We start from the raw sequence: 19,881 nt of genomic DNA, 5'->3' as shown, positions 1-19,881 counted from the left end.
GCATTAAGTATCCAAAAAGAATTCGGTGTATAGAGTGTAAAAAAATGACTGAAGAAAAGCAGTAACCAACTCTAGCTATATTTTTGAAAATGAACCTTAGAAGTGCAGCCGTTTAGGTGAAAAAGAGCCAAAACGCAGGTTTTTGCCCCCGATAAGCTCGAAAAACACACTAGCGAAGGAAAGGAAAAGGCCGGAGAAACGAAAGAGCGAGGAGGAAGATTTCTTTAAGTTCTTTTTTGTCGTTCGAGGTGTTTATAAAGACAATTTTTTTTTTATTTTAGTAACTTATGTTAAAAAAATGGCCCCCACTGATCTGAAGTTCATCCATTTCTTCATTTCACTTTCTAAAATCGGTAATTAAATTTATTTAGTGCAGGGGTCGTTAAACTTTTTTCGTTTTGTTATTTTCGTAATCGTTGGCAGAAGTAATTATGTTCTCTTTATCCCAGTTAATTACTGTTGTTAACTGGACCGAAGATAAGTGCTTTTCTCACCGAAAGGTTTCTGTTTCTCATTCTCTTTTGATTTCGGCGACTTTCGACGTCATAGTGGATACATCCATCACTTTTTTTGTTTTGTTTTTTTTTCAAGATTGTTGATTTCTTCTATTTTCTTTTCGTTTATTTCAGACAAAGTTTTGAAAGACTTTCTTCAACCACATTTGGTGCTATTTGATATTTCGTGTCCTTGCATGTAAAAATCCCACTCTTAACCCCATTTTCGGCGCGATTCCAGTCACCAATAGGAGCTAATAACAATCAAGCAGAGCTCAAACGTCGTTATCCTGACTATGTTTAGTACTTAATTTATACTCGTTAGGTTCAGGTTGTTTACCTTTTGGAACTTTTGGGCAAAGGTTGGTTTTAGTATTTTTTTTTCTGTTTTTTGTTTTCCATTGCTCTATACAGCTGTGCATGTATCTTTTCAGTTTGACAAAGTGATAATTTTACCTTTAGGTCCTGCTGGTCCAGAAGCTCCAGTTTTTCCAGTTGGTCCAGCTGGCCCAGGTGTTCCAGAAGACCCGGGTGTTCCAGGAGGCCCAGGGGGACCAGCTGGCCCTACCCGCACCTTTCCCGAAGTACTTTGACCGTGCTGGCCTGAAATGCACCAAAAACGGATGAAGGCCAAGCACAGCCTTATTTTGAATAGGTTAGCTTACACTCAGCCAGTAATTTTTGGTTACTTTTCTAAAACAACACTGCTCAGTTCTGAATATCTCAGTTTTTTTAACCTTTGTGAAACTACTGTTTTTACTAGTTTGTGACAAAGTCACGTTTCTGACGATTCTTTAGTACACTTTTTTTATTCTTTCGTCTGGATTAACTGCCCTGTTTGCGAATCATTACACAAAACAATAACACTTAAGATAATTTTTCAAAAGTTTTGCAAAACCTCATCTTCACAACACCAACATGATCAAAGAAGCTGATTCAAGAAAGAAAATATGGAGATAATCGCCCGCTATCAAATTCAAGTACTTTTACAGATTTTAATTAGCTAAACTGAGAATTGAAACCTCTTAAGAGAAAAGATGATATTTTTCTGTTCTTGTTGGGAGAGTAAAAACTTTCATTTCCCACAACTGCTTATTTATCCGAGCTTCAAGCTGGAAAATATAGCTTTTTCAGTCACCTATAGTAAGTGTGTTTATCCTGTTTACATCAAGTTTCTTTACCAACCTAATAAGTAGACCAGTAGCGACGCATATGAGTCCCCTGATCGAGATGGTATACGCAACAGCTTATCAAGTCTACGAAAAGATAACATGTCTGATAAACCTGACAGTTACACTCTTAGAATGGATTCCTTATAAGCTTGTATAGTAGGCAATTTTTTACAGCTTCAACCTTGCAGCTCACTTATCATGCAATCAGAGCGCACGGTATGGAAATTTGCATCATAGCTATATATAATCTCAATAGAACTAATCCTGCTCTTCTGTTCTTCTTGGCATTACCGAGGTGTTTCTAACTTGTAGACCTCAAAATAAAAACCCCCTTGAAGTAAGCAATTAAAATGAAAACGATCAAAACTCTTCATACTCGTAAAGGATGAAATTTTGTCCACAGCCGGATCACGCTGAAGAAGTTTAAAAAACTTTTTATTATTTCTATTTATCTACAAGATGGCAAATTTAAGTGTTGTGCCGCTCTAAAAAATTGAAAAGAGACAAAAACGACATTAAAAAATTGTATTTTATTGTAGGGCAGGGTTGTCATCAATATTTGAGTGGTTGCAAGTTAAAAATTTTAACAATGACGGGCTTCAGTTTATGAAAATGAGAGTGCCGGAGTGCGCTTGGAATCTTCATTACCCTCCTCCTCCAGTATTTGTTTTTTCATCACACTGAACTCTGGACATGCTTTCGGTACATTAAGTACTATTTAATTCTCAGTATACTGAAGTTTTTCACATCAAAAGGTCATTTGAAATTATTTTCTGCTCCCATTAAAATCTGGATGAAAATTCGCAAAAAAAGGGGGGGGGGTAAGGAAAATTCCCCCACCGAGCTTAAAGATTGACCATATAACAAATTACAATTTGTTTAAAACGGCGATCATCGCCAGCACGATGCAATTTGAAAAATCATACCAATGTGATCTCGAAGACCTCAGTTAGTCAATGAAATTGCATCTTTCTTTATTTTGAAAGGAAGTAGGTCATCCAAGTAATGCAGAAATTAGTACTGATGGAGGAAGTACTGGATGGATTTGAATGAAACATTAAGGACTACTTTTCAATTTGTATAACATCACAAACCTTTTTTCTATCTCTTCCAATCGCTTATTTGTCAAGCTTGTGCTGGTGTTGTGCCTTCAGTGGAGAGAATAAAAGAGCCAACAGTGATCAAAAGGGTTGATTTTCCTACCATCAACGCCCACAGTTTTTCAACAACAGTCAACCAGAAAACTAATCTCGAAACGTAGTTTTTGAATAAGAAAAGTCACTTGTTTACAATCAGTCAAGAATAAATTGCACCTTAGAGTAAGATGCGTGACCGCTTTACATTGAAGCTAAACTTAAGTATTCTTCATCTACAAATGTATTAAACATGGCCATTGGTTTAGACTCCTCTAGAGAAATCTCAGTGTATTATTACTTAAGCCGTAAATAAATCCATCCAAGGATATTTTGTGTGTGGGGGTTAGCGACTCCCTTAGCTTTTTATCGAAGGGAAAAAAAAGTTCTGAATTCGATTCAACAAAGGATATTCATTTGAAAGCTTACCTTTTTTCCATGGCGTTCAGTCTTCTTTCAACGTCACCGCCGACAGAGTTGGCATTTTTCTTGGCTGCTCTTGGTCCTCGGTACAGCAACGACTGACTCTTAGCAGAAGTCAAATGAACAAGGATGACACAGAACATCACCGACACAACCATGAAGCGCAGTCCGGTCCGATGTGACACGATTGGCGATAATTTCATTGCCGATCGAGTAGCGCTTTCCGAACTTGAACTTTTGAAATCAGTTAAATCCAAGAGAAAAACAAAGATATCTCTTTCTATCCACCACAAGAAATTTGTTAATGCTTTGTTGATATCACTGGATTATGATACGCAGAAAAATAAGCGAGAATTTTTTCGCGTCTCTGACGTAGCACTACTTTAACCGGAAGTAAGTTTTAGAAGAACAGGGGTGCTTGCCATTTACACAAACCACCGGGGTGGGAATCTTTTTCATAAACACAAAACTATACACAAAACTATAAAATTTGACGTGGTTGGAGAACGACCCGCTACAAAGTATATCCAAATCAGCTTTGCAGACTAAAAAGAGTAGAAAAATTGCATCGCTTATACAAATAGCAGCCCATGTTTTCTGAAGCTTCCCAAATATGGAATAGCGCGAACCGAAGTTTGATTATCCATCCGGAATTTCCGGTTTTCCCGTGGTAAGTAACCGGCCCTGGATTCCACGAAACCCTTATAATAATGATCAACGAACAAGGTCGTGAAAAAGTTCTGTGTTAGAATCAATGAATAATTTCGTATTTTTCAGCATTTCAGATTTTATAATTTCGTCTTCTTAATAGCCACCTTAAAAGCCCTTACTAATATCGCGACAGATTATTATCGTTTAATATTTGTACATTTTGATTATGGATTATCGCTAAAGTTGGGTGTATAATATAGAACCCGAATTATTTTAGGCAGAATGCGGAAGAAAAATTGTTCCCTCAAAAACTAAGAGGGGCATGTATGGTTGTAATCATCAGCAGTTCTGTTAGCCCTGGGGGTTTTTAATCCGTAGGTTTTTTCACATCATAATCAGGTTTTCAAATAACATCTAATTGTGTGAATAATTTATTTATAATTCTAACTCACTGACCATCATTCAATACACGTTGAGAGTGCTCAGACTACAATTGACTAACTAATTGAAACAGAGAGGGAAAAAAAGCCTTCGGAACTCCTCATGCAACGTATTATTCTGGCCATTACATTTGCAGTGGAACCGTATGAAATGGACTGAGGTATTTTTTTTTATGCCGTCTAAATTCGATATTCTTTAGCTGTTCTTAGCAGGCGCAAAGATTTTGCTTTTCATGTTAAGCGGCTGCCACACGATTAAACTTTCATGTTGAATTCAATTCAAAGTTTAATGCCGCTGTTTTTAACTTCTGTAGCTCCGATTTCTCAAACCGCGAATTTCACAAGTGCCGAATTTAATTCGAGAATAAACTGCACATGAGATGCGACGTCTGAATCAGTTGAATTCGACAGTTTCAAATTAAATACGACTTTGCCAAATCTGCCACTGAAACAGTCGAAGATTCGACTTAGGTTCGACATTTGATTCAGACGACGCATTTCACATGTGCAGAATATAATGCATTATGTAAGAAAGTGTTATCCATATTGGACAACGAAAGGACAGCAGTTAAATTCGACACCATTATATCCGAAGTCTGAATAAACTGCCGTATGTAAAAATTATTTTAGTCGACTAAAATGGGATTTGAATCAGACCAAATAAGGCACATGTGAAATTCGACGGGCCTAAGGTTAAATTTTGAGAACCCTCATCTCTCTCCGCCACAAACCTCAGAGAAGGGTGCGATCCCTGTTCGCGATCTCACTCGCTCAGATCCATAACATTTAGCTCAGGTATTTAATGTTTTTGCAGTGAGTGTCGGAACTATAACTGTTTCCGCCCTTCCCCCTTCTAATTTATCAGGAGTCCGGCATTGACTAATGTACTAATTTTAGCATTAATCAAACAAAGGAATTGCAGGCGTGCCCTATAATTTGACTAAGGGAAAGATACTACGTGAAAATCATCGGTTACCGGATAAGTGCACATGAGAACGCGAGCAAGCGATCGTAATTCACATGAGAACGCGAGAGATCGATCGTAATTCACTGGCTTCTCACATCGCATTTTAGCGATCTTCTCCGCGCTATCTTTTCATGGGTTGGTTGTACAAACAGTTGACTGATTCTTAGTGACGGAAGGCCTTTAGAGTGAAATAATTTACTAGGGAAATTATAGCCATCTTGCATTATGTTTGCCACGACATCACGCCACAAGACTCATATGCATGACGTTGCTTTATTTGCGAACAAACACAGATGAGTATAGTATGGCTTTGTACTAATAATGAGTAATTATAAAACACACGAATAGGAGGATTTTCACTTATTACCTTAGTAACTCCGTAAACTTAAACAGCAGCAGTTTACTCAGAAACTGACGTTGAAAATCACTTGCTTGTTCTCAAAATTTGCCTCTCATTTTTGCATTAAAAAAGGAAACTGTTGTTTGTTCAGAAACTAAATCTATTTGATGTATTTGTAGACAAAGCCAAATTGCTAGACCATATACAAATCTGCGATTGAATACAACAGAGTACCGTCCTAAGTAAAGTTTCAATTTGTACCGGATTTGTTCTGGTGGGTCAGCTGCAGTGCGAGAAGAAATCTTGTTGTAATTAGTAATTCTGACTACAATCATATTTATTACATGTACCATCAGCATTGAGAATAGAAAGTCTAGTCTGCTATACTAAATAGCGATTCAATTGACTGACGCCGATTTAATGAACAGGTCCTATAACGTATAGGTTTACAACTTGAAGTTTTCACGGAAGCTCATCATAGCAAAAACATTCACTGTTAAATTGACGAAGTTCATTGTCTGGTAGACAATAGTAGACTCTCCTCCCAACATTTGAATGATCCACTATACGCTCGGCATTTTCCGCTCTCCACATCTTCTACACTCGGCATTTTCTACCACAATGCGCACTATACTCGGCATTGACCATATTTTCCACCTAGCCACATTTGTATGGTTACTGATGACAGGACATTAACGTACCAACAAACCGCAATTTCGCAACGTACATATTCCTTCGTTTAAATTCGAGTAGCGACTTTTAAACTGAAAAGCCATGTGCAATGCGGTTGTACAGTATGGACTACCATTAGCATTGAAATGCAATTTCACCGGCAAACAAACGGGTTGAGTTTAATTAAACTGGAGTAGATTTGCCCTGATTCTTGACGAATATGGGACATTCTGGTAGTGGATCGGTTTTGACGTTCACGAAGATGCGCGAATCCAAAATAAAGAGTCCCGGTTTGGTTGCGTATCCCAAGATTTTGAATCCGGAATCAAAAGTGATGTCAATACAATATATTTTGCAACCGATTGTCGAATGCCAGTCTCAGATGAATTTTCTCTCAATATTTAACTAATGCTAAGTTCCAGCCTTTTAGTTTGTTGTTTACAATATAAACCTTCCTATTGAATCAGTATTAAAGTCTGAGTATGATGGCCAAGTGAACCATTAGGTTTTCTAGATGGGTACCATAAAACCGATTACATTTGAATTGCTTACAGCAATGGAGGTTTTGTATTTTAAAAACGTGATACATATTTCTCAGCCTCCTATATGATTATATCCACCCTTAGTACACTGGCCTGCATGTAGGAGTTCTTCTTGTGTGGGAAGGAAGCGCACGTTAGAAAAATGTTGAAAACACGTAAACACGAAAAGTTTCCGACAGGTTTTGTCTAATTTTTTGTAAAATTCCTTAAATAAAGCAAGTTCGATTCAAACAATGCTTTCCTCTAGTGAATACCTTTATGTATTTTACTTCTTTTCTCGAATAACTAGTGAGTACCAATCGAATTAACGTTAACGGAAGTAGTTTACTATTCAGTGAAAGAAAAATTTTTCCTCTGGAAAAAGGTGTGTGGACGGGGTGGGGGAGGGGGGGTTGATAAAGCCCCCTCAGCTCCCCGGCTCTACCCATTATATCTGATGTGAACGACAAATTAATTTTAGACTACAGAATGATTTTTGATAGGAGCTGACTAGATTACAGTTAAACCCCGTTTCTACAGAGACTGAAGGGGCCATGGAATGTGTCTGTATTATGCGGGTATAAAAAAGAAAAAGTGTACGAAGAGTTCCCTTTCCCCAGGGACAAAGCAAACTGCCCGTAATATAAAGTTAGAGCGGGATTGACTGTACCTAAAAAAATCGTGATCCACTGAGTGTTTTGGTCACACCCAGAGTCTACTGTCATGTTCAATTTCCCTGGCTTTACTTCGTTTCCCTTGTTGGTAACCGCAATCATACATTAAATACTCAAAGTAAATTGAAACTAAAGTCACATTCAGATCAAAGCTTAAACATGTTTAAAAAGGTGTTTTGTTAAACAAGGTTTAAATTTGTTATTTCTATAAAAAGTCAGTACTCTTTGACTTCTAATGAAGACAAATTTAGTGCAGTTTTGTAGCATGTTTTAAAGTTCACTTGCATGGATTGTGTGCAAAAGCCTTTGTTTAAGTTTTCCGTTACTGTTTTTCATTTTTTTAAAACTTAGTTCAACTAAACATGTTGTTGGTTTGAATGGGGCATAAGTTGTTGAATGATTAATTCAATTGACGTTACTTTCGAATCATTTTTCAAAAGGATTTGGAATATAAAAGATGCCTAAGGGGGCAACACAAAAATGTGAAATCTACTTCAACGAGAAGATCGTGCTAAGAAGTTGAAGAACACACCTTTGTGGAATAATTCACCAGACATGGCCTTACCACTTTACAAGCTAATTGGGCAGTAATTATTCGCGATTTATAAAATTGTTCTCATTTTCTTACCTTTGTAAACTATCTGCACCCCACTAGGACAACTGGTTCTTACCCAGCGAACGTACTTCACCCCTGATGTCCCAGATCCATCCTGTCCCTTTTCTCCTGGGCTCCAGTTTTCCCAACTGCTCCCTGGTCTCCTTTAGGACCAGGAGGGCCTGGAAATGGCTTGTTGGTTCCAGGTTTTCCCGGATCCCCTATGACAGTTAAAAATGACCCTTAGCACTCTACAACTTAACTGGTTATTTTAGTTCTTACTAGCAATTTTCTGCTCTTCAAAGTAGCACAGCTTTGTGATTCATCGAGTTCATTATGAGTTTTATTTGGTTTTATAAATTACCACTTTTGTTTGATTCCGATCTCGTCCTCAGGAGGCGGTTGAATGTTTGTTTTAAAATTAATTAATAAAGAAAAGAGGAAATCATGAAATTTGTCCCATGTTAAGGGAGTCCGGATTCCGGAATCTGCGAAATTTTTGCCGGTGAAATCCGGAATCCTGGGCTTTGGAATCCAGAGAACAGCTCAGAAATTTTGGAATTGGGAATAAAGTGCCACTGACAAACAGCTAGGAATCCATAGCTGGAATCTGGGATCCATGGCGTGGAATCCAGAATGCAAGACTCTCTTAGATTCCCTTACATGGGGCGAATGAAATAAACAAATTTAAGTAGTAGAATTATTCTTTTCATGATAAGGAAATGACAAGCAAAACAAATCGTTTTTCATTGTCACAGTGGATTTACCTCTAACCTTATTAAACTTAGATTACGTGCGTAAGACAAACACGAACTCTTAAAAACGTTAAGTTGTTTTGAATTCATTGTCCATCTTGAAGTAAGTGGCTGAGTTGAATGACTTAGATAAGATCTCGAGTATTCGATCCCTTTTTTCTCTCTTTCTTCCTGGCTATCAATAAAGGGAAAAATTATTTTACCGCCACTTTCTTTAGGTCATCGTGCGAATGGCTTCAATTAATTGTACCTTTCGGTCCAGGTGGTCCTTGTTTTCCAGGGGGGCCGGGTGGTCCAGCTCTTCCCTTTCCAGTATTTTGCATATGCTGTCCTAAAACAAGTACACGACTATATCATCAACAAATCATGGGAACCAATCTACCCGCTGATTGTGTAGAGTTGTTGGCAATTTTCTCTATAATTGACTGTAATTCAAGTTCAGTGTTCCGGCTACAGCAATCACTTATTCTACAATATATGTTCAACATTATGTGAAGCTATTTTTTTGTTGCACTTTTGAAAATAATCGCATCACGAGAAATCTTAAGAATTTGATATAGTCTAACGTCTGCTATTTCTTTTGGCGGAGATGATCGTCTGCCAGTTTATGAGACAACAATTCTCAACTTCAGTGGCTCAAATAATATACATTAAGAAATAACTTTTTGAGCGCTGTTTTCAGTTATATATCTTAAACTGAAGGTATAAAGTACAGTTAAAAGTCGCGGGTAAGAACTTGCATTTTCCCAAGTTAGCCCAGCTCAGGTTCTTAAAAATATAAATTATAACTAGCACAAAAAGAATAAATTTAGGTTGTTCGGGTTCATATTTTTTGAAAAAAAAAAAAAAGCTTTGTAGCTAAGAGTATTAACTGGTATTCAGCTTATTCCTTATATAAAAAATAATCTGCGTACCAAATAAGTATTATGTACAAATGACATAACTGAAGCACCGACTACATGATCATGAATTATGAGTCCTCTTTCAAAACGTAATATGAACCTGCTTCAAATTTTAATCTAAACAGGTTCTTGCATAGAGGAGGCCTATACGATAGTGGCAAATTTTAGCCTAACGGGTTCTTAAAAACCAGGTACTTACTCGCAGGTTTTTATAGTGTACATTGCCAACTGTAATGATCAGAGTAAAAAGACGAAATACGCTGTGTTTATAATACCCTTTATTCTATCACGGCTTATCTTTCTTATGTATTTCTCAGTAAATCTAAATCAGATAATTATCATGAGCAGCAAAGGGCTATGACCTATAAACGTCTGAAGGTTCCTTTTTCATTGATCAGGAACACAAATCAGTCTCGCTTTTGAAATTGCCAGACTTAATTATTCAGCGTAAGTGGACAATATCATTGTTTTCCAAGTTAGAGAACTCTACTGAATTAGAGTACAAACCAAGAAGGTAGGCCATTAGCCCGTACGATTCCTTTGGTCGAGGACGCATGCGCAGTAAAACATCAAGCCTGCAGAAAGATGACGACCAATAATTAGAGTGACATAACAAATTTCTGGCTCAGCTGATAATTTTTTGCACCAATTCTGACACTAACTTTTGATCGACGTCAATTAATTCATCTGCAGTGAGTAAATCTCTTGAACAGAGTTGTGCTGATCGAGTTATAATGCTTGGGTGACACAAAAAAATTTAACGTTTTTGCCTTGGGTAAATAAGTCAGATATATTCTTATGGTTTCCCATTCACTTGAGTAAATTTGCCTGTTCCAGCTGCTAAAAGCTTACTGATGCAAGATGACTTTTTCTCAAACTTGAACCTTAAAGGGCTAGCAATGTTACTAAAAATATTCAACATGATTCAATACGTCTTCAAACGAGGTTAGTTACCGTCTACCTCCACAAAATTTAAATGCGACGAATTCCGCTTTTGGACGGTTTCACAGCAATTATATAGAGTTTCATAAGGAAAGCTGTTTCCAGGTTTAAAAAATATTAGTGAGTTGATGGGCTCAGTTTAAGGTTAAAGTTAAAACCAAAAGATGCCGTTTGCACAAGACAAGGAAATTTTCTGAATTAAATGTTCTTGACTGAAGGATTCTCAACGGCAAAGCCTGTCATGCAGTACACCGCTCTCATATGGAGCACCACTCCATTGAGTACTGACGAAAACCGTCATTAAGATTACTTACAGGTTTTTAAAGTGGTTGTCAATTATCCTGCCTTGTTTTAATGTGCATTTCTACACGTAAAATACTGGCTGCTATATACGTACTGCGAGAAAATTCTCGAGATAAACTCGATTCACATTGGTTATAGATCTATTCGTTTCTTTGTAATTTCCTTTCCTAATGTCGCCCGATAAAAAAATTGAAAAATTCGTCTTCTTGCAAACGGTGAATAAAAAGGGGAGGATATGCTGCAACTAAAAACTTTTAATTCGAGTTACCCTCGGGTTTTTTATAGCAGTTTCCTGAGCAATAGAGTAAGGATTTTTCAGTGAAGAAAGTAAAACGTACCTCTCCTCTACGTCTCTCAGTCGTTTTTCGATGTCGGACAAGTTAAAAGTCGCGTTTTTCTTTACTGCTTTTCGTCCTCGGCTCAATCAGTTTCATCAGCAGATACTCGATTGGGGTTAGGATTTGCGACTCGTCCTTCAGGCGACCGAGTTTCATACTGGGCCGATATGTGAGTAGCAATAGCACAGAAAATCGCCAGCTTTAGAGCCTGTAAACGCATTCCTCTAAGATACGTACCGACAGCGGATAATTTCATCGATCGCAAATAGCGTATGAGCGTCTTCTCTTTTTTACAGTACTGCCTCGGATAGCGCACTTTAAAGAAAATTATTATCAAGAGTAAGTCACGTGGAAATCAGAGGGTGAAACACTGATAAGAATCGAGAATTTATTCTCGTTTGTGACGTAGCAACAAAGGAAGCAATGTCAAGATCCTTGTGTATCACACTGCTTAGTAGATCCTGTCTCCAAGAGGAAGTAAGAGTGTGAACTGTTACGAGCTTCTATCATAAAATAAATACCCCATCGCCTTTAACTTTTAAGAAAACAACCGAAAAAGAAAGTTAGTTAATCAAAATAAGTCAAGTTAGTTTTATAACTCTTCAAATTTGTTCCATTTATTACATGCCAGAATAAGCTAAAATTTTGCGGGTTTCTCAAAGTAAACATGGATACTTTGCTTTTCAATTGATTTACTGACAATTCAAACTGATTATGCATGCTACGACTGCTACTACGGCAAAAGAGCAAAGTAATTCATCACTATGACAGACACTCATTTAACTTAACAAACTTAAGCCCACTTGCCAGGACAGTCACCATAAGTACAAAGTTTCTTTTAAAGAATTCTTCTTTCCCATTCTCTGAGAGATCACTTTTTCTTCTGCAGTATTATGATAATTTATCCAAGATGGACTTAACGGTTTTTCAAACGAAGTTAGCAGATAAAACATGTGAAGGACCGAAGCTGAGTCTGCCGTCAGTGAGAACTTTTACAAAAGCACGCTTTAATTTGTCGAGTGCATAAATCACAGAACCTCGGAAAAAAAACCTTCAGATCGGAGCCGAGAACCAGTCACAGCCAAAACGGTTTCTAAAAATAATCATTCTGTAGATCGACTTTTTGGCGAGAATAAAGAGTCAAACTGAAGTGTCTCTTTAGATAAATCCGTTAAGGCGCGAATTCATTCCAGTAGAAGTATTGTGCTTTTTTGTAGCAGGGGGAGGAAAAAACTGGAGAACCTCAAGAGAGAAACCTTAAAAGAGAGCCAAGTCAACCAACATTCGAATGTCTGAACTGACGCAAGTCTGTTATAGTCTTATAAAGGGTGCGCGGAGGCGGGACTTAGAACAAGCATTAAAGTCAGTCCATTGCCTTCAACCATCTGCGCCACCCATCAGTAGGTCCCGTGGATACAGTATACTGCAACTTGTTTCGGTAAATCATTTTAGACATACGTTTTATACGCGGCGAGATGGCAAATTCCTATTCATGGCCGAATACTCTATTAAAGAGAAAACAAATTTTACTCTTATTCAGCTCACCCGAGAGTCGTACTTGTTGTTTCAAGCTACAATTGTCCTGATGACTCGCAACGCACATATATGGGGGGACACCCTCTGCCTCGCGGGTACATACTTTAATGGCTCATACGGGGAAGCTCCGGCCGAAAGGAGTACCTTTTTCAGGCTTCAAGTATATGAAAAATGTAATTCACATAGTACGTATCAACCTCTCATCCCCAGGACTTTTAACCGCCGCCAGGGAAAGCCCTGGTCGAGGCTAATTACATTTAGTATACAGTCAACTCCCTCTAAGACGGACACCTTTGGGACCGGCAGTAAGTGTCCGTCTTAGAGAGATGTCCGTCTTATAGAGAGTCAAATAAAGGGAGTAAAGAAAGGCAGGGACCAACTCTAGGTGTCCGTTTTAGGGAGGTGTCCGTCTTATAGAGGTGTCCGTTAAGAAAGAGTCGACTGTATACTAAAACAGTGGATAGTGTTTTTCGCGCGCTCTGATTGGCTACTCAATCAGTGAATATCCTGCACTATTCACTGATTCACCTCCAGTTCCTCCGAGCGAGCGACGCCAAACTCGCGTAGGTTGCGAGCAAAATACCTTCCCGGTTTGCTACCGTAACAAACAAAGAAATTTCACAACTCATCAAGCAAGCTGTTTCCGAAATACACGAAGAAGGTGACGAAGCTCTGGGTGGAAGTCTTAACAGGTAAGGCTTTGTCTGTTTGACTTGAATTTATCGAGAAAACCGGCGAAAAAGTTTTGTTGTTTACAAATGCAAATTAAGCTTAAGTCTTGCGTTACTGTTTTTAGCTGACTTGTTCATAAATAAGCTTAAAACTAAATTTAATAATCCTTTTAACAGAATGATTTTAAATACGAAAAGAATTCACAACTCCTTTTGAGGAAATTTCCCCGCAAGAGCTAAACAAATGCCTTTAAAAGTTTTATTTGTTGGCAAGAAAAAGCGACGACCGCGGCTGTTCGGTCATTGCGCGCCAAAATTGTAACTGTTGCAGGCAACAGTAAATGAGTTAAAAATCATCATTTTAGCTACCACTAACCACCTCCACTTCAATGAATAATTGTTATGTATCTGTCGTAAATAATGGTCGAAATCAAAAACTGTTTTCCCTTCTTCGAAAGTAACTGTTAAGAAAGTTCAATATTATTCAATTAGTTAAGGCTAACCGCTTGATGGGGGCACTCAGGCGAAGGAAAAAGCTATTGGGACAGCTGAATTCACTAGTTTGTGCAGTTCCTTAGTTAGGCGGCAGGTCTTTGTTTGCGTTTTTTTTTAGTGATTCTTTAGTGACTTTTTCACTGAACTGAACTCAGTTAGAATTGAAAGAACGCTTGCCCTAACAATTAAGCACATGCGGTTTTCTCTCTGTGCTCAAGGGATTATGTGGAATGTCAATGCGTTTATACAATGTTTACAGACGTCAAGTCAGTTATCTGCCAGCACTGAGATAACTAACTTATCTGTAGGTTGCGCTGATTTCCAAATTTAAATGTAGACTCTTAGCCAATGAAAAGACAGACAGTGTGTGACTTTAATTTTTAGGTACATTTTCGAATCTAATTGTAAATCGCTTTATTATCATTATTAATGACGAGACAGTTTCTGTTGTGCAATGAAGATGGTGTGAACGTTCGCGGGTACTGGATGAACTCAACAAATTGCCCTGCTCCCAATGTATGGATCTTCATAGTTTATGGGTTTTAATCGCGTTGAAGTTAGCCCCAAATTTTTATCGGTTTAAATTGCAATTGCTTAAATTGCGATTACCAATGTGACAGCCATATTTTCATTTAGAGTTTTTGTTATCTTCATAGAAACGACTCTGAGTTCATTGTCTTGAAGCTGAAAAAGAAGTTACACTGTTTTAAGCTTTAAACGCGAGCAGCGTCTTTTTGCTAACAGCTTAACAATCTCATTCTAAACAATTCCCTGTTGTCAGGTCGTATATTGGGTGTCCTGTGACCCAGATAACGTACGCAAGCGTCCAATATCATCTTATGGTCAATCAACGTTCAACTCCTCTACAGAATGTCTCGGCAAGAAAGAGGGAAGAAAATGTCCAGTTGAATTAAATAGATACTTGACTATTTCCTCACCAAAGGCTCGGAGTACAATTAAATCAAAATAGCCGAAATTGAAAGACACTACACTTTGGGTGGCTGCATAATAAGAATATTTGTGGTGTATTCAATAACGAATATGCGTTCATTGATGTACTTATGATGTAATTTGCTGAGTATAAGCGTCAAAGTATTTTGAAATGATTTTTTTCCATGATTTCGGACAAGGTAAAAGGATTTACGAGCTTGAAGATTCCCTTTTCCCTTTTGAAAAGCAACATATTGTTTTTTCTGACTGATTATCTTTTATTTTTATTGTTTTTACTTGTACATGTAGCTTGTGTTACGCTACAATGGACTTTCCTTTACCTTTTTAAACTTAATGGCGTATTATGATATTTCGAATCAAATATAATTATCCTTTTTTGATGTTGCAGCTCGTTGTAAGCCCCTCATCACTTGGTGCACACAGCGCATGTCAACTCTCGACCGCTGACATAAGGAAGACACGGGAGTGAGCCACAAACACCTTCCACAGCGTACAGCAAAGCACCATTTTTGTCGGCATGGCTACCAGAAACATACTCCGGATCCCCATCAACACAGACGAAATCACTTGAATGCCTGTGGTTATGAAGAGCAGTCATCAGGTACCCATGATACTCCTCGGTCCAGCCAGATGGACAGTCATTCCTCGCGGGCATCATCAGCATTGAGCCACGTGACTTGACGAAGCAGACCACGCATGGCGCATCATGATTGTGAAGATTTTTCTTAAAAGGGTCTCCGTCGTAGTCACTCACTTCATATTCAGTGCCGTACACGTATCCGGCATGCTGATGGCCATTTTTGTACTTGTCATATTTTGGATTGTGTGGAAGGCAGAGGTAGTTCGCTCCACCACCATGATGAGTGTAGTGCTCTCCACCCATTATACCTAGTGGCCAGAGCAAAATTAACTTGATTAATAACTCTATATTACATTTCGAATGGCCGTAAAAAACGATCTAGTGCAATTCTTTTTTTAATGATGGTTTAAAAGGTAGGGAATAAAGTTATCTGGAAAGAGAGAGCAGCAAAGACGTTGAATGTAATAAGCGTAATAATACTGGAAAAGAATTACTCGATATAGAAATATTCGCTAGTCACTCTACATCTTAAGAACCTATTTGCATTGACCAGTAGAGTACAGTAACCCTTACTATTTGTATGACCATTCTCTTACCTTTATAAACTACCTGAGCGCCACTAGGACAAGTGGTTCTTCCCCAGCGAATGTACTTCACCCCTGATGTCCCAGATCCATCCTGTCCCTTTTCTCCTTTTGCACCTTGTGGTCCCTGGGCTCCAGTCTTCCCAACTGCTCCCTTGTCTCCTTTAGGACGAGGAGGGCCTGGAAATGGCTTGTTGGTTCCAGGTTTTCCCGCGTCCCCTGTGAAGAATGACCTCATGCTGAGCACTCAACAACGTTTTTTGGGTATTTCATTGCCAGAAAATTTAATTTTCGCCGATTAGATACGAGCGCTTTTAATTTCAGAGTTAGGTGCCATGGAGCCAGCTGCTCGAAAACTATTTCTTTTTTCCTCTTGTGTTTTAGTGTGGGTATTATTTAGTGTCTTTTCAATCTTTTGCATGAATTACGTCATTTGGTGATTAACCCGTTTCCAACACCAAGAAAGAAACAACAGATAATTTTACCTTTAGGTCCTGATGGTCCAGTAGCTCCAGTTTTTCCGGTTGGTCCAGCTGGCCCAGGTGTCCCAGGAGGCCCAGGGGGACCAGCTGGTCCAACGCGCACCTTTCCCAGGGTACTTTGACCATGCTGGCCTGAAATACACCAAGAACGGATGAACGCCAAGCACACAGCCTTGTTTGATTAGGTTAACCTACTCACAGCCGCTAATACTTGGTTACTTATAATGTCTAAAACAATACTACTTAGTTATAAATATCTCAGTTTTTTATCCTTCGTGAAACTACTGTTTTTACTTGTTTCTAACAAAGTCACGTTTCTGATGATTGGAAACAGGAACCGAGAAAAGCAGTACGCGGTTACCCTTCCTTAGTACACGTTTTTTTCTTTCGTCTGGATTAACTTAACTGCCTAGTTTGAGAAATCAGAAACACAAAGCAATAACACCGAGTAAGACATTTTTTCAAGCGTTTTTAAAAACCTCATCTTCAATATACCAACATCATCAAAGAAACCGAATCAAGAAAGAAAATATGGACCAGTAATCGCCTACTATCAAATTCAGGTACTTTTACAGAATATTTTTTGATTAGTTAAACTGAGAATTGAAACCGCTTAAGAAAAAAGATGATACTTTTCTGCTCTTGTAGGAAGAGTAAAACTTTTATTTCCCACAACTGCTTATTTATCCGAGCTTCAAGCTGGAAAATATAGCTTTTTCAGTCACCTATAGTAAGCGTATTTATCCTGTTTACATCAAGTTTCTTTACCAACCTAATAAGTAGACCAGTAGCGACGCATAGGAGTCCCCTGATCGAGATGGTATACGCAACAGCAGATCAAGTCTACGAAAAGATAACATGGCTGATAAACCTGACAGTTACACTCTTACAATGAATTCCTTATAAGCTTGTATAGTAGGCAATTTTTTACAGCTTCATACCTTGCAGCTTATATATCATGTAATCAGAGCGCGCGGTATAGAAATTCGCATTATAGCTATATATAATCTCAATAGAACTCTCTGCTGTTCTGTTCAGCTGTTCTATCTTGTAGACCTCAAAAATAAAGCCCTCCTTGAAGTAGGCAATTAAAATGAAAACGATCAAAACTCTTCATACTCGTAAAGGGTGAAATCTTGTCTACAGCCCGGGATCACGCTAAAAAAGTTTCAAAACTTCATAATGATTTTTATTTATCCACATGCCTAAATGGCAAATTTCAGTGTTGTGCCGCTCTAAGCAATTGAAAAGATAGACAAACGACAGTAACAAACGGTATTTTTATTGCAGGGCAGAGTTAACGTTGTCATTAATTGTTGAGTGGTTGCACGTTACATGTAAAAATTTCAACAATGATGAGCTTTTGAAGAAGACAGTGAGAGCGCGTGAAATCTTCATTCTTCTCTTCCTGCCGTATTTGTTTTTTCATCACACTGAAAGCTACTGAACTCTGGACATGCTTTCGGTACATTAAGTAATATTTAATTCTCAGAATACTGTAGTTTTTCAAATCAAAACGGTTATTTAAAATTGTTTTCTTCTCTAATTAAAATCTGGATAAAAATTTGCAAAAAAGCAGAAAGGAAAATTTCTTCACCGAGCTTAAAAATTGACCATCTTTCTCTATTTTGAAAGGAAGTAGTTCATTCAAGTAATGCAGAAAGTACTGATAGAGGAAGTACTGGATGGATTTGAATGAAACTTCAGGACTACTTTTCAACTGTATAACATCACAAACCTTTTTTCTATCTCTTCCAATCGCTTATTTGTCAAGCTTGTGCTGGTGTTGTGCCTTCAGTGGAGAAAATAAAAGAGACAACAGTGATCAGTCGAAGGATTGATTTTCCTACAATTAACGCCCGCAGATTTTCAACAACAGTCAACCAGAAAACTAATCTCGAAACTTAGTTTTTTGAATAAACAGTCATTTGTTTGTCAGGATTAAGAATAAATTGCGCGGCTTAGAGTAAGATGCGTGACCGTTTTACATTCAAGCATGAAGGATGACATTGAAACTAAACTTCTTCATCTAAAGTGTATTAAACATGGCAATAGTTTAGGACGCTTCTCGACAAATCTCATGGTATTATTACTTATGCCGTAACTAAATCCATCTAAGGAAATTTAGTATGCGGGAGTTTGGGCTTCTTACCGGAAGGAAGAGAAAAAAGTTCTAATAAATTTGTATTCAACAAATGTCGTTCATTTGAAAGCTTACCTTTCTTCCATGGCTTTCAGTCTTCTTTCAAAGTCACCGCCGACAGAGTTGGCATTTTTCTTGACTGCTCTTGGCCCTCGGTACAGCAACGACTGACTTTTAGCAGAAGTCAAATGAACGAGGATGACACAGAACATCACCGACACAGCCATGAAGCGCAGTCCGGTCCGAGGTGACACTAATGGCCAAAATTCCATTGCCGATCGAGTAGCGCTTTCGTTAAAACTTGAACTTTTGAAATTTAAAGCCAAGAGAAAAACAAAGAAAGCTCTTTCTATCCACCACAAGAAATTTGTTAATGCTTTGTTGATATCACTGGATTATGATACACAGAAAAATAAACGAGAATTTTTTCGCGTCTCTGACGTAGCACTACTTTTACCGGAAGTAAGTTTTTGAAGAACAGGGGTGCTTGCCATGTACACAAAGCCCCCGGGTGGGAATCTTTTTCATAAACACAAAACTATAAAATTTGACGTGGTTGTAAGAAAATTGCATCGCCTCAAATAAAAGCCCATGTTTTCTGACTTATAGCGCGAACCGAGGTTTGATTAACCATCCGGAATTTCCTCTTTTCCCGTGGTAAGTAATCGACCCTGGGGCCCGTCTCTCGAAAGTCCCGGTAACTTTTAGGGGCCGAAATCAAATATTCAAATCGAAATATAAAGAATGAGAGCGCCGGTCCTGGCTAGCAAACTACTCCATTTTGTTTCATTAACTGATAGTTTTATCATGTTAGATGCAAAACTATTGAAACCTCAATCTTTAATGTAAACGGAGACAGCTTACCGGGTCCGTTAATTATCGGGACTTTCGAGTAACCGGCCCTGGATTCCACGAAACCCTAAATATAATAGTGATCCACGAACAAGGTCGTCAAAAAAGTTCTGTGTTAGAATCAATGAATAATTTCTTATTTTCAGCTTTTCAGATTTTATAATTTCGTCTTCTTAATAGCCACCTTACAAGCGCTTACTACGTAAATATTGCGACAGATTATTATCCTTTAATATTTGTACATTTTGATCGTGCATTATGCTAA

General features: G+C 38.1%; 2 protein-coding genes across 2 annotated transcripts in view; both read right to left on the bottom strand.

Moving 5' to 3' along the window:
* Nucleotides 1–3,557, bottom strand: part of LOC140942867 (uncharacterized) — a 4,879-nt gene extending 1,322 nt beyond the window's left edge. The window contains exons 1-4 of the mRNA XM_073391881.1: nt 3,229–3,557; nt 2,761–2,814; nt 1,680–1,750; nt 951–1,097 (exon numbers count right to left, since the gene is read on the bottom strand). Of these exons, the coding sequence (XP_073247982.1) occupies nt 951–1,097; nt 1,680–1,750; nt 2,761–2,814; nt 3,229–3,425 (469 nt within the window). The 5' untranslated portion in view covers nt 3,426–3,557. The remainder of the gene's footprint in view (nt 1–950; nt 1,098–1,679; nt 1,751–2,760; nt 2,815–3,228) is intronic.
* Nucleotides 3,558–15,296: 11,739 nt separating this feature from the next.
* Nucleotides 15,297–19,118, bottom strand: LOC140943850 (uncharacterized). The gene is made up of 6 exons (XM_073392968.1): nt 18,840–19,118; nt 18,360–18,413; nt 17,394–17,464; nt 16,625–16,753; nt 16,152–16,358; nt 15,297–15,863 (listed from the first exon to the last, which is right to left on the bottom strand). The coding sequence occupies exons 1-6, from the start codon at nt 19,034–19,036 to the stop codon at nt 15,382–15,384; spliced, it is 1,140 nt and encodes a 379-aa protein (XP_073249069.1). The 5' UTR covers nt 19,037–19,118; the 3' UTR covers nt 15,297–15,381.
* Nucleotides 19,119–19,881: the final 763 nt, after the last annotated feature.

The sequence above is a fragment of the Porites lutea genome, chromosome 7, assembly GCF_958299795.1.
Source record: "Porites lutea chromosome 7, jaPorLute2.1, whole genome shotgun sequence".
NCBI lineage: Eukaryota > Metazoa > Cnidaria > Anthozoa > Scleractinia > Poritidae > Porites > Porites lutea.
The sequence above is the reverse complement of the archived record's forward strand: the minus strand, read 5'-3'. Positions and strand labels throughout refer to the sequence as shown.

Excerpts from the sequence above, each read along its gene's own strand:
- LOC140943850 (XM_073392968.1), bottom strand. The coding sequence starts at position 19,036 with ATGGAATTTTGGCCATTAGTGTCACCTCGGACCGGACTGCGCTTCATG. Across the intron at positions 17,465-18,359 it reads TTGGAAGAGATAGAAAAAAG|ACTTGATCTGCTGTTGCGTA; the intron begins GTTTGTGATGTT and ends ATCTTTTCGTAG. Across the intron at positions 16,359-16,624 it reads TGGACCATCAGGACCTAAAG|GGGACGCGGGAAAACCTGGA; the intron begins GTAAAATTATCT and ends CATTCTTCACAG.